The sequence below is a fragment of the Syngnathus leptorhynchus genome, chromosome 22 (assembly GCF_054491065.1).
Source record: "Syngnathus leptorhynchus isolate UIUO chromosome 22, UIUO_Slep, whole genome shotgun sequence".
Lineage (NCBI taxonomy): Eukaryota > Metazoa > Chordata > Actinopteri > Syngnathiformes > Syngnathidae > Syngnathus > Syngnathus leptorhynchus.
Window position 1 is genome coordinate 4,157,535 of NC_141216.1, and position 13,857 is coordinate 4,171,391.

The 13,857-nt window shown below is 51.4% G+C and overlaps 1 protein-coding gene across 2 annotated transcripts in view; it reads left to right on the forward strand.

Moving 5' to 3' along the window:
• vti1a (vesicle transport through interaction with t-SNAREs 1A) overlaps window positions 1–12,358 on the forward strand; it is a 49,796-nt gene extending 37,438 nt beyond the window's left edge. The window contains exons 6-8 of one of the 2 annotated variants that reach the window (XM_085904114.1): window positions 12–82; window positions 664–736; window positions 11,751–12,358. In XM_085904114.1, coding sequence (XP_085760240.1) covers window positions 12–82; window positions 664–729 — 137 coding nt within the window. In that variant the 3' untranslated portion in view covers window positions 730–736; window positions 11,751–12,358. The remainder of the gene's footprint in view (window positions 1–11; window positions 83–663; window positions 737–11,750) is intronic. The other variant, XM_085904113.1, reaches the window with a different exon arrangement.
• The last annotated feature ends 1,499 nt before the right edge of the window (window positions 12,359–13,857 follow it).

The window sequence follows — 13,857 nt, forward strand, 5'->3', positions numbered from 1 at the left end:
TTGTTTTGCAGAACAAGTGGGTCAAGAAATGCTCTCCAACCTTCACACCGACCGTGAGAAGATCCAGAGGGCCCGAGAGAGGGTGAGTGTTGCCGTGGCGTGGACGAGGCAGGTAGTCGAGAGCAGAGCAATGCCCCCCCCCCCCCACCCCTGGCGGCCCCGCCCCTGGCGGCCCCTCAGCGCCCAATGCTTAAGGTTCACAACAAGGCAGCAGGCCTCGCTCAAAGGAAGTCAAACATCTCCTTTCAAAAATGCTCCACCGTGTCTACTGAGGCTACTTGCTCGCTCTTTCTTTTGCTGTTTCTTTTTTTTTTTTTTACTCTCGATTTTCTTCCCGTGAGTCTAGCTCCCCCCCCACACACACAAACACACGCGCACGACTTTCAAGTCCGTTCGTGAAAGCGAAAAGAAGCCAGGAGATGAAGAGATGGAGTTCAAGAGGTAGTTAACAACCACTTTGCCGGAATCCAGATGTTTGATGCATCAAGATTTATACGGTTTTGATCTGCCCACCCCCCCCTCAAAATAAATGCCACACACAAACACACATCAAGTGCTACAGTCTGCTCAGCGATATTTCACTTTCGCTCAGTTCTCTAAATTTCACATGTGAAGCCACCAAAAAAAAAAAAAACCTCCAACTTGACCACCTTCTCCCTGCAGCTGCGAGAAACGGACGCCAACCTGGGCAAGAGCTCCCGCATCCTCACCGGCATGCTGAGAAGGTAAGCGGCAGGTAGGAAAGGCCATTTGGAACCTCCATGTTTTGTTCAACGACTTGCCGGGGAACTTTTCCTCCGCCCGCTCGTCGGTATCCCGTCGCCATCAAACACGCGATTCAAACACAAATAATTCAATACGCCTTGCTGCGCCGCCCGTGTCTACACACGCGCACACACACACACGCGTGTGTTCAATCACATCTCCATTTCATAAAGTGGCAGCCCCCTGAACCGCGACGCCTGGGTTTTGTCTCCCCCGCTCCCTCTTTCTTGTCGCCCCCCCTCCCTGTCTGTGGCCCCACTGTGGATTTTGATTAAGAGTAATATGTAAATGACAGCGCCTAAATGTAAAACCGCGGGGCCGGGAAGGAAGTGCCAATTGAAATGGACGCTTCAGTGCCCGTGGACAATTTGGGGCGGCGACAAGAGAGGGCAGACCGACTGTAACCCATATTTCTGCATATGTCTCCATTTTGTCACGTTTGATTACGGCAAGAGGAGGGGAATTGCCGTGGTGAGGGGGGGGGGGGGCGCTCGCTCACCCGTAACTGTCCGACAATCATTCATCATCCCGTCCCCGGCGCTAAGTAAATAACACACTTATTTCAATATTATCATATTCATGTTAAAGTTCAGCTGTCAGCTAATGGGAAGACTTAATCAGACGTAGCGTCCCGCCGACCCGGCGCCCGTTTCGTGCTGGCCCCCCTCAAATCAGGATTTATGAGGGCTTCTCAAAAGCAAGCGCGAATATCGAAATTGCACGCCGGCTGGGAATAAAAGCAAAACGTGGCTTTCGAGTAGCGAGAGGCGAATGTTAACATCGAACGTGTCCCTACTCAAAAGACGTCAAGTGCCTTCCGTCCCTCATTCCTCAACTGTCAAGACCTCGGCAAAAAAAAGTAGTGAGTCGGTGTCAGGAGTCTCTCTCAGTGGGAACTGCTTTCCCACGGATCCTTCCAAAGTCTTAAAATCCGTTGGTCAAGTTTGGATTGTAGCAGTTATTTGAGGAACTCCAGCCACTGAAAATCAGAAAGGATGCTTCACGTTTTGGCCAGCAATTTCCTGGGCGTCCGGCGGTCCCCGACGCAACGTCTCGAGCGCCAGCGAGCGAACGAGCGCTCCGCCTCCAAGCCGCCTGGCATGAATATGGAGCTGTTCTGCGGCGGCCCGGCCGGGAGCTTGCTTATCTTTTCCGTCTGATATCCAGGCCCCTCCATTCCCATTTCAAAGGGAGGTCCACCCGGGGCCTGGACTTTTTCATCTGCCTGCCTGGCGACTGAGTCGACCACCTGCATGTGGGATCAGCTGCCGGCCGGGGTCCGACAGCCTCGCTGCTTCGCTCCCCCCCGCCCCGCCTCACTGCCCCCTTTGACGGTGCCCACTGCCAGAACGAACCCCAGTGGTCCCCATCCGGGCCGGCGGTCCATCGGGAGCCTCCCGCTCACCTCAGATTCTTCCAGATCCGGCAATATTCTTGCTGATTTGGTTTCATATGTGACAAAAAGGAGTCAAGTCATATCACCAAAAATCAAACCCCTTTCAAGTCTTATTTTTTTTGCAAATCAGGACAAAATTCCCTTTTGTTTTGAAGATGCACGGCGTCGGCACTCCCAGCTCGTGGCCGTCTGCGTCAATGTAGGTCACGTCGCTGACGGCGGCGTCCCGGGGCCCGCTTGAAGCGTGCGATCGAACAAAACGATTTGATTGTGGCGATAATTGAAGCTGAAAGATGGAGCGCAGCCTTGTTTACGTCTTTCGTCGTCGCCTTTTGTACTCTCCGTTGATTTATTTAGTGTTGACGCCGACTTGGGCCAGATGAGAAGGGGCGAGGATTTCCACAATCGTTTATTTCCTCGCACAATGTGGCGGGACGCCGGGCCATTCTTTGGAACTATTCTTTTGATCAGTGTAGACCCCCTCAAAAATAGTTCCCTTTCTTTAAGTGAGCCTCATTAGAACCAATGACTCTTTTTGTGTTTCACGGCTGCCGTTTTGGTTAGCAACAGGGTTGCATTCCATTTTGAAAGGCGCCGTCCACTGCGGCCGTTCATCACATGGCCCGAGTGACAGAACATTCCCGGCGGATCCCGTTTTCTTGTGATCTAGCCACGTTGTACATTGAAACGTTTTTGTCACATTGTGGTCTCCCCTGTGGGTCACTGAGCTTTTCATGTTCTAATGTCTCGATTCTGGCAATGGTGTCCGATTGTGCCTTTTAACTTGTGCAATGGGCGCAGCTGTGCCGTGTCCACCAATGCGTGCCGGCCATTGAGAGCGTTTGCTTGGCAAAAGATGAATTGCTGTTAGGAAGGCCAAAAAAAAATCACATCTAAGAAGGCGCTGCTGTTTTGGTCAGCAAGTGAGTTTTGAATGCCAGAATGAACTGAGATCATTAGGCATATTTTCTGCATTTGTCTAACATGGCTTTTTTTTTTTCCTTGACATTTTAAGTAGACGTTTATTTGTCTTGAAGTAAGTCGCGCACACAGCGGTGGGCGCTATTTGAGGAATTGTGGCATGAAAGCCAAACAATACTTACACCGGCCTAATAACGGGTTGTGGGTTTGGACGGGCCGCCGCTGGGACAATGGCAGGCTTGGGCGCCTCATCCTCATTACTCGCCAAACAAGCGCCGCCACCGCCACCTCCTCTCTCTCCTGGCTTGCCCATTAGAGAATGCCGACGAGGCGCTTTTTACTTGCCACTCCAGAGGCAGCTCTTGGGAATGAAAGTAGGCGTTTGGAAGTTGCCGCAACTAATTAAGACATATTTTTAAAAAATGCTTTCCAAGCCACAACGGGGAAAAGGGCGATTTTCTCAGCGTGCCCCTCATTCCCGCTCCAAAGAACTTTTGGACAGGTAAAGCCTGGCTGGCAACCCTCCCCACCCGCCAAGCATCACCCCCATCCTTGTGACGGGCAGAATCAGAGGCTGCCGCGGCCCAACAGGCGCTCGACGGTGGATCAAAGTAGGCGGGTACCCTTGGAGTGACACCTGGAGCCACTTCAAGGGACACCGGCGCCACTGATCTCCCGCCGTCTTGTCGGAGTGACAGTCAGCGGGGGTTAAAGGAGGGCTGGGGGGGGAAAAAATCGCTTGACGAAGCATCACCTCAGTGACGATGCGTATGGAGCGCTGGAGATGTGTTGGTTTATTCCAATTTTACCATCCAGAACCGGCTTGTTCTGCATTCACCTCTTTGACCCACTTGACCCGAATCTTAGGACCAGTTGATTTCCACCGCTGACTGATTCGATTTTGGGGAATTTGCAAGAATGCCTTTTTTTTTTTTTTTTTTTTTTGACGTATGCAGAAACCAAAGTCGGGCCGCAAAAAGCCGGCCGCGTTTCCATCGGCGATACCCTGTAATGTCCGATGCCTAGCCTCCGTTTTTAGCTTCCGCGAGTCGACAAAGTGTTGTGTAATTAGGCGGCACGCGGCTAATCCCTGCAAGAGCGTTTGCCATTCGTCTGGCACGTTCTAAACATAAAAGTAAGAAGAAGTGGAACGCGTTCCGGCCGCTGGCGATAAAGCGGACGCGATATCTGCTTTTTTGGCCCAGACGAGCGCAGCGCATGTTCAAGGCTTGGCTGAGCCTTTCGGGGAGTCGAGCGGTCACGCACGCTCGCTAATGACGGGTTGCGTGGAAGCCGCCGCTTGTGTTTGTTTGGGGAGAGCGCTACTCTGCCATGAAGTAGCAGCCCAGCTGGCAGCCCTTCTTCCCCCCCACCCCCTCAGATTGGCATTCGCCGGGCGATCTGACAGAGGAGACAAGCTTTTGGCCTCGCACCCCGGTGCGAAGCTCGGCCAGTTGCCAGCCGCTGGTGGTCAGGCGGGGGCAGGGGGGGGGGGGGGACTCCACCGCGGTCTTCGCGTCTCCGTGGCGACAGGGTTCTGGGCTTGCACCTCGACGGCCGACATCATCACTCTGCGAGCTGTCTGGCGCAGGAATTTGCTACTGTACTGTATAATTGGCTATTTTGACTGCTGGCAGCCAACGCCCGTTTTGTCCACGGCGACATAAGGCTCGCATTACAAACAAGTTACAGCTCTCCGCAGACTAATCTCGTAGCGGGTGCGCCGTCCAAAAAAGGTCACAGCCCCCCCCCCCCCCACCCCGTTTAGCAGCGCCGCAGTTTTTGGGACGATATTTGCAAAGTTACCGTTGCTACGTCGGGTCAGCTTTCCACCTGACTGGAAACTCCAGGGAGAAATTCGACATGGAGGAAATCATGCAAAACAAATCAAGACGGACGACAGGAACATTTGACAGCAATAAAAAAAAAAAAAAAAAAGCATTATTTTTCTGATGACTTCCCCGAAAGTCATTCGCTGCTGCGTGAACTTTAGACCCCCTCGCCCCGGACTCCCTGTATTCCGAGGGGCGCCGGCCGGCCTTGTAACATCGCTCGAGTGTTGAAGGGAAGTCGTGAGGACATTGGAGTCTTGGCCTAGCATCCCCGCGTTACTTTCCCCTCCCGTCTCCTCACCTGACCCGACTGAATCAGCGGGTTTGGTATCGCACGCACACGCCACAAATGTTTTCCCATGTTTTTTTTGTTTTGTTTTTTGTCTCTTAAGATGTCCAAGCATCCTAAAAGTTTCCCCTTGACGCTTTTCTAAACACGGGTTTCCAATCTTTAATGACATGGTTTGTTCGAGAATTCAAGTGGGGCACCATGTTAGCAAAGCGTATCATAAGTGAGCTCAGCACACCGCATCCCCAGTGTGCAAAAATATCATCTGCAAAAAAAAAAAAAGCAACCCTGGAAAAACAAGACCTTGTGCACACTTAATCATTTGACGGGCCTCACCCGGAAAATGTGGATGTCCCATTTTTCTCGCCCCTCCCTATCTTGCCAGTCAATCAGCTGTGCGCACGGGGTCCGGCATTCCACTGGCACCGTCCGTTCCAGTCCATTATTAGCGGCGTGAAGCGCGGCATTGTAAAGCAGAACAACGGGCAAACCTCGGGACCATCAGAGCTATCGGCACGGTGGAGAAAGAGAAAGAGCCGGCCCTGTCGCGCCGTCAACGGCCCCATTGTTTGCTAGCAATTGTGCGCGGAATGCGGACGGTTTAATGGGGACGCGTCGCTGTCTATTGACTGGACGGACGGGAGCTCGTGCCTGTTCCTGCGCCGCATGCATCGGCACAACATTCTTCTTTTGCCAGTGTACAAGAAGTGTTGCTCTCCGAGATGACGCAGGCCGATTGTGCCCCCCCTCGCCCATTTTCTGTCTCCTAACGGTAAATGTTAAGATCCAGGAGCCGATCAATGGCGGTTCTCCTTTGATGTGCCGGGACACGTTACGAGCCGCGGCTTCTAATTGCAGCGCCGAGCCGGCGATCGATGTCGGCCGTAATTGCCTGACACGGCCGACGGCTGCGAGACTTTATTATCATTAATATTTAGACATGACGTGGGAGGACCAGAGTCGGGGCTAAATGTACACGAGCGGTGCGAAGCTTTGATCTCGCCCAGATAAGTAGATCGATCGTCGTGCCGGTCGGTCGGTCGGAGGGAAAATAGGTCGTGCGAGTGGCGAGCAAATTAGAGAGGCCCGCTCCTCTCGGATGCTATCGAATTTCCCTGGGAAATTTCCTTTCAGCTCCGGAGGAGGGGGGGGGGGGCGGAGCAAGGTGAAAGGTCAAGCGAAGCCCTCGTCCAATCAGGCAACTTTTGCCCACCGTCTCATTAGCGGACTAACAATGCACTTAACTTCCGAGGCACTTCAAGTTTGGCATTGTTTAGGGGCGCAGAATAGCAACCCCAGATCCAGTTAGCTAAAACCTGGCTTGCACCTTCAGCCAGGTCAAAGAGCAAAATGGTCCCGCCAATCCATCTGGACCAGATGAATGGCATTGGGGTCTTTTTTTTTTTAGAAACGGTACAGCGCCGCTTCTTGGGCATCCCCATCTGTCCCCCGCTCGCAAATATTTCTGTCACATGAAACAAGTGGCAGCAGAATGTTGCAGATTAGCGGCCCTGTGTAAATAATGACACTTGGCTCCATTCCCTGCTAATTAAGGCGCATTTACTCTTCCCCCAAAACGCCGTCCCGCTGGGACGATACACGGCAATTAGCCCCCCCCCCCAAGATGGCCGCTCATTTCCGATCCGTCCGTACGCGTGCGGGCGTGCATATGTTCCGCCGCCACGCGGGGATGACCTCGCAATTAAGCGCCCGAGACGACTGGACTTCCTGGCTTTTCGTGAACTGAAAAGAAAGAAAGCGTTTTTTTTTTTTTTTTTGCAGCCGACCTCCGGCTTGCGAAATAAAGCAGTGAAAACAAACAAGGTCCTGAAATTAGATTTGCCCAAACAGAGCATTCCCTCTCATTTCACACAGCGCTGTGGCTTCCAGACCAGAATAGAAGCGCCACGCCACGCTCGCAATGGCACGGCGGCGCCTGACCAACAATTGCCCTCTCGCGTTTTCACCGTAGCCGTGTTGCAAATGGACCGAGCGAGGCCCTTCCCGCTTTTATTGGCCCGTTCTGTCGGTGCTCCTTGGCCCGCCTCGTCGTGTGAAACGAGCGAGTCTGGCCGACCCGACGGCTTCGCCGGCGCTGCCAAGAATGCCGCTGCCCGGGCCGTGTGCTGAGTGTGTCGTTTGCGTTGCGCTCGCACACTTTGCGGCGGGGCTGGAGGACGCGTTCTTTTTTTTTCTGCTGACTTTGCACAAGCAAACGGCCAAGTATGTGAAGTTTCACATGGGTGCTGCTATTAGCAGTTGTGCGCAATACTTCGCCATTGCCACTAGGGTGCCATTTTGGAAGGGAAAAAAACTAAACCACAACGTCGACATCATTGTCGGCACGGGGAAAGTTACGTGAATTGTTTGCATCCTTTAAATTTGGGTTCCATCTTGTCCTGAGGGTCCGCCCCGCTTTGGTTCTCCCACGAGGGGGGAAGGCAAGGGGCACGCTTGAGGCGGCTTTGGCAAATATCATTTCCAGCTGCTCCCCTTGTGATCGTCGGCGGCTGTCACAAGTCGGCTTTGTGTAGAAGCCGCGCGACGAGGTGTCACAAGTGGCTTTTGTTTGCTCTGGCAGTTTCTTGTTGTCTTTTACTAGCGAGCGCAAAAGTATCGTGTCAAAGTTGTGATCTCAGTTTAGCGTAAAGCAGCTTTGCGTTTGATTCGGGGAGCCCGCCGCGCTTCCCACTTTTTACACTTTTCAATTCCTGGGCCGGAATGGTTTGCACATTCCTGCCAGCGACGGCATAGCTTGTTTTTTTTTTTGTTTTTTTTCTGTGAGACAGACAAGCGCCGGATCTGATGGGCCTCCTGCCAGAGCGCCGCCCGTCACAAAGGCTCCTTTGACAGCAGGTCGCTCGGCCGCACAACCGAAAAAGATCTTTTACCTGTTGGCCCCCGAGATTCCTCGACCATCCACACAGTTTTCCTTTCCTTGTCCGACATCCCAAATTTTAGCCAGGTCAAATAGCTCCCGTTGTAAATGTTGCTAGCTTTACAAAAGATGTTGAGCATTAACAAGAAGAAAAGAAAAAAAGCGGCACAAACAACCTCCGTGTTTGTGTTGATACCTGGGGACCCGAATATCAAGCCCTAGTTTTCAGGTCTCGGCCCCTCCAAAAGAAAAATATTTGACAGCCAAAGATATTTGTGGCCTTTCTTTAGCCCCCCCACCCCACCTTTATCCCCCTCCTTCTCCGATTCCATCTCTCCGTCCTTTGTTTTTCTCTTTGGTGTTTGCTCTTGAGGGAACTCTCCCAGTGACCAAGAAGGGGAAGAAAAAAAAAACATTGATCATAAATACTTGATGGACAGTCCCTCCATGAATGTTGCATCGTTGTGGGCTTGTGATGTGGCCAACACTGGAATACTGATGGATCGCCACGCTCTGCTGACCAGTGACCAAAAAAAAAAAAAAAAGCCATTGTGTGTTACCCGCCATCTCTTGTGATGCTTCTGCGGAACACCTAACCCTCAACTTGTAACCTAGACTTCCTGCAAATATGGATTGGCTCTCTCTGGCATTTGCAGAAAGTCCTAAAGCTAAGGCTACTTTCTCTCTTGCCACCTTGACTTGTTTTTCAGGACTGAACACTTTGAGTTTGGTGACCATCCAGTCTTTTTATGAAATCAATACTTCCACCTTTCTTCTCCTTTCCCAGAGTTTCCCTCTCAGTCATCTTAAAGAGGGAAGGAAGTGGAAATTTAATGGAAAAGCATGGATTATTTAGTTTGACTAAAAGGCTCCCTTGTCGTGTCAAAGTGTCTGTAGGATGGCGACGTACCTGTCCGTCAAAATGTCCGCCGCCTCTAAAACCAGCAATATTACGTTGAGGTTAAATGTTGATGACCCTCAAATTGTGACCCCCCCCCAAAAAAAAATTTGCAGTGGCGTCATCCTTCCTCCTTTTCATTTGGCGCGTGAGAGCTTTAAAGTTGCTGCCAGCCAGTCAGCCAGCCTCGTTAGTTGCCTCAATTAAAAATGGATGAACCTGTAGCGCCTCCGTGGCGTTCTCCTGCGAGCGAAAAAAAAAAAAAAAAAACCTTGATCCTAGCTCATCCCGCAAAATAAAAACCTGTTGGTCTTTGATGCGCGTGATATCATTGGTTTTCAACATAGCAGGTCAAACGCAACTTTAGCCTGATGCATAATCCAACTTTTTATTGATTCATTTATTTCCAGTCAAAACTTTGTAATCGTTCCACTTGCGCTGTAATTTGCGTACCTCACTTTTGGGAACGCCGCTCCACCCCACCCTCTTCCATCTGCGGGGAATCAAGTGATGATCTTTCCATAATTCATTAGCGTAAACAGCTTGCAATTAAGCGTCGGGGCGAGCGGGCGGCGCTTGTCGGCGGCAGCTGCTCGGCCCGAAAGGGGGCTTCTAGAAGAAAAAGAAATAAATAAGTCAAATGATTTCTCTTGAACGGTCCCTGGGGAGCAATGGGCGCAACGGAAACGTGAACTCAACTTGTTTGTATTTACATTAACAGCCGGCCAGCGCTGGAATTGGAAAAAATCGTAAAAAAAAAACAAAAACGTTGTGTGTGTGTGAAGCATATTTGTTTTACTTTTGCTAAGTCGTGGATGCTTTTGGCCGGACCCTCCCCTCAGCCGTGTCCGTCACTCAAACCATTTGTGAGCACATTGATCTTGCCCTCCCTTTCTCCCTCCCTCCCTTTCTCTCCCCCTTTCTGGCCCGGCGTATGTTGGCAGGCTCTCGGCGGGGAGAGCCAGAGCGGCTCAGGCAGCCATTGATTTTGATTTGATGGGGCTTGTGGTGCCGAGAAGATGAAACTAACTTTGTTCTGAGCGGACATGTTGTCGGGATGCCGTGCGGGAGGGGCCGAGCACAATCTTACCCGAGAGTTCAAGGCGCCATTTTTGACCGAAACATTTTTCCCGGTGTCAAAATAGAAGGTAAATGAATTTCTCCCCCAAAAAATACGTTCGGGACTCGAGTTACGAGCACGCTCCCGGAAGAAATTCAAGTCGCAACTCAAGGCGGCGGAGCGGCGGCGGCATCTAGGTGGGAGCGCAGACGCCGAGGTGCGCCTCGCCTCTCGTTAGCGGCTAATAAGGCTGCGGAGGGAAAGAGAAAAAGGGAAGACCATGCGAGGAGAAGAAGAAGGAGGAGGAAAAATGGGAGATTTTAAATTTTAATAACACTGCTGCAATTTTGTAAATCTTTCCTGACAGAAAAGTCCTCATTATTTTCATGTGGTCTCCGAGGGGCTTCTCTCGCTCGCCCCCCTCCCCGCAGCTAAATGGACCCTCGCCCACCCGCCCGCTCGCTCGCTCGCATCCGTCTATCGCCGTCCTTCTTGTTCTCACTCTCGTTTGTCGCAACCAACCTTCAGTTCACCTGTCGGACTAAAAAAGCCGACAACTCGTTCAAGTCCAAGACAATTAACTCGACCGTGTTTCGCCGCCAATTTGACAGTGGACGGGCCAACTTTGTAGCGTGACTTTTGTCAAACCGTTTTAATTTGTCCTTCGAGAAAACTTCCCGACGTCGAGCGCACGTCAAGGTCGAGCTGGCCACAAAAGGCTCCGAAATGACACTGATGCGTGTTTTGGGTGAGCGTGACGAGCTCCGCTGGCCCCCGGAACACGCGCCAAAGCGTCTTCGAAGAAACGACGGGTCTTGCAGGAGAAGTTCAAGTGTGAAGAACACGCAAATGGTTGATCCTATCCTGACACGTGGCGAGACGGAACACAACTTATCAAACCGCATCGGTCCTACGGTTTTGACAGGAGGGGGCAATCTTTCCCCCCCCCCCCCTCGCTGAGCCCTCGAGGATGTCGGCTGCTACTTCAAGGCACTTTAGTCGAGATCTTTTTTTTTTTTTTGGGGAATATCAACTCTGTTAGCACCCAGGCTAAAGCTAACACTTTTCTCCAACAACCTCCACAGTAAATAATGCACGCCAATTAATAGCGGGGAGACGCTAAAGAGGCAAAAATCACGCCAGTTTGTGTAAACGGAGCCTCGAGCAGGAGATGGTGGGCAGCAAGTCGGTCCGGGGTGACTGCGCACCCCCTCCGGTGATAAATGACCACCACTTGGGGGGGTTATTCATCTCCCGCTTAGGAGCAAACCTCGGCCTCTCCTCCACATGTCAGCAAATGTGATAATTCTCTCATTTGTCAGCGGCAGCCAGTGTGGAGAATTTTTTTGGGGAGGCACAAATGCATCAGCGCTCGATCTGTCATGTCGACATTTTAGCACACGCACCCCCGCCCGCCCGCCTCCCACCCCGAGCTCCGTCCTCCTCCAAAGTCAGGCCTGGTCAAAATATTTTTATGGTAAATTCCATCATTAGTTTGGGCTTTTTATGACTTCCAGCAAACTAGAGAGATTTTTATTTATTTATTTCCTCCCTGCTTGCAAATAACTTTTTTGGAGGCGCACCTCTGTAACTTTTTTGTTTTTCACATTGTTATTTTTTGACCTTCTTGTTAAGCACAACTGGAACTCAAACGTCCCATCCATCCTTAAGTGTCCAAAAATCTGAATTTTGTCTTTGTCTGTGTTTGCAGGATCATCCAGAATCGCGTGCTGCTCTTCGTCTTGGGAGCCTTCATCGTCCTCACCATCATCCTGGCCATCTATTTCAATCTGCGGAGCCACTGATCCTCCAAACACACACACACACACACACACATCCATCTTGACACCAACACAAACACACACACGCGTGATTAATAGCGACAAAAAGCCTTGTTGGGCTGTAATTAGGACAAATGGTCATCATGAATCAAGCTTTTCCAACGGCTGACAAGGACTTTTTTTTTTTTTTTTTTTTAAACCCCTCCCTCCTCTCCAACTTCTTACTTGGTTTTTGTCGATCTTTTCTCCTCCGTCATGCTCCGGCGTCCGTCCATCTCCAGGGACAGAAATAGATTCATGGCGTTGATCTGGGCCCCCCTTCCCACCGCAAGGCACATCCGGAAAGTAAATGACGGGTAGATCTTTGGTTCCAATAGATGGTGGTCATTTTTTAACACATTTGCGTTCCCCCTCTCGTCGTGTCCACTTTCTACCTGTGTGTACTAACGTTTAAATGGACATCATGTATAGCTTGGAAATGTTGATGTATGTATGTGATTCTGCTATTTATTTATAAAGGCGTCTTCTTGTGCTCAAACTCTTCTTGTCCAAAATGGATTCATTATTTGAATGGCTTCAACTTGGAACGTCAAACTTGTGACTAGCATCCCTTCGTTTAAAAAAAAAAAAAGAAAAAATAGACCTGTGTACAATCAATAAAATAAGTTGATTGTTGATTTCGGCTTTCTTCTGCGCCACTGTAGTCAAATTTGTAATTCAAGGCCGGCGGTCGGTCATTTTTTTTTTCCCCCTCTGCGATGAGTGGGGGACGCGTTCCCCCTTTCCCCTCCGTCCTCTGCTTCAAAGTCTCGCATTAGCAATTGACAAAATAGGGGCTCGTCCCACGCTGGGCGAGGGCCTTCCCATCCCGTGCTGGGGGGCCGGCCCCCCCAATGTTGTCATGAAACAGGAACGGGAAGTCAACCAGGCAGCGCGGAGGGGGTGCGTGTAGGCGGGTTAATGACCGGCCACTGATGCGCGTGTTCAGCTGAGCTACACGCTCTTGTGTTTCCTCTGTCTACCCCCCCCACCCCTCCTCCTGCCACCTTTCCTACCGTCTCCCTCCCCGCCATCCCCCCCCAGCCTGTCAGACGAACGTGGCGGGCGGCGGCGCCTTCTATTTGAAGTTGTAATGGTGTCAAAAAGTCAGGGCTGACTGACAGACGTCAGTCCCACAGGGCCTCATTAAAAACACCGCCACTTGACAAGGAAATAATTGAGCGCCGGCGACAACCTGAGGGAGGGGGGCGGCGGGGAAAAGGGGGTGCCTGACGACTATGCTAACCCCCCCCCCCCGACTCCTTTTTAGATGTTTTTATTTTCCTCTCATTACTGTCGCCGGGCGATTATGTTCGTTAAGAGGCGGCATTAAAAACCAGCGAGGAGAGAATTGTTTGTAGGGATGTCACCCCACTTTCTGCCCCCCCCCCTCCAAATGTAGGTTGGGTCTTCCCCAGCAGGCAGGTATGACCAGCCCTCCCCCTCCTTCCCACCACCCACGCATTTTCAAACGATCGTTTACACCCCCCCTCCCTTCCCTCCCATCTCACCCCCCCCCCTCCCTCCAGTCACACACATGAAAAAGTGTCTCAGACCATTTTTTTCAAATCATTGTTTACATCATTCCCCCACCCTTTCAGTTCGGAAAAAAAACTCCACAAAGTGCTGATGTCATGCCACCCCCATCCTCATGGGGCGCTCTTGTGGGAGAAAAAAACTCTTCTATAGGAATGTTGATGGGAGGAGAAGCCTCACATGAGGGGGGGGGGGGGTTTCTCCTGCCTAAAGAATCCTGCCTGCGTTGTACAACTCCCCGAGGAGATGCAACAATGGTGTCATTTGAGCACCACAATGAATCCGCCACTATTGTTGCCCCCCCCCTCGCGTGGCGGGACACACAGTGTAGTGTTACGCCATTCAGAAAGGGCGCCACGTTCTCCGTTTGTACGGCGGAAAGAAAGGCTTTTTCGCCCATCGGCGTTTGAGCGCTTCTTTCCGTGGATCCACAGTGGATCACGATGCGGTCCAAAGATACCG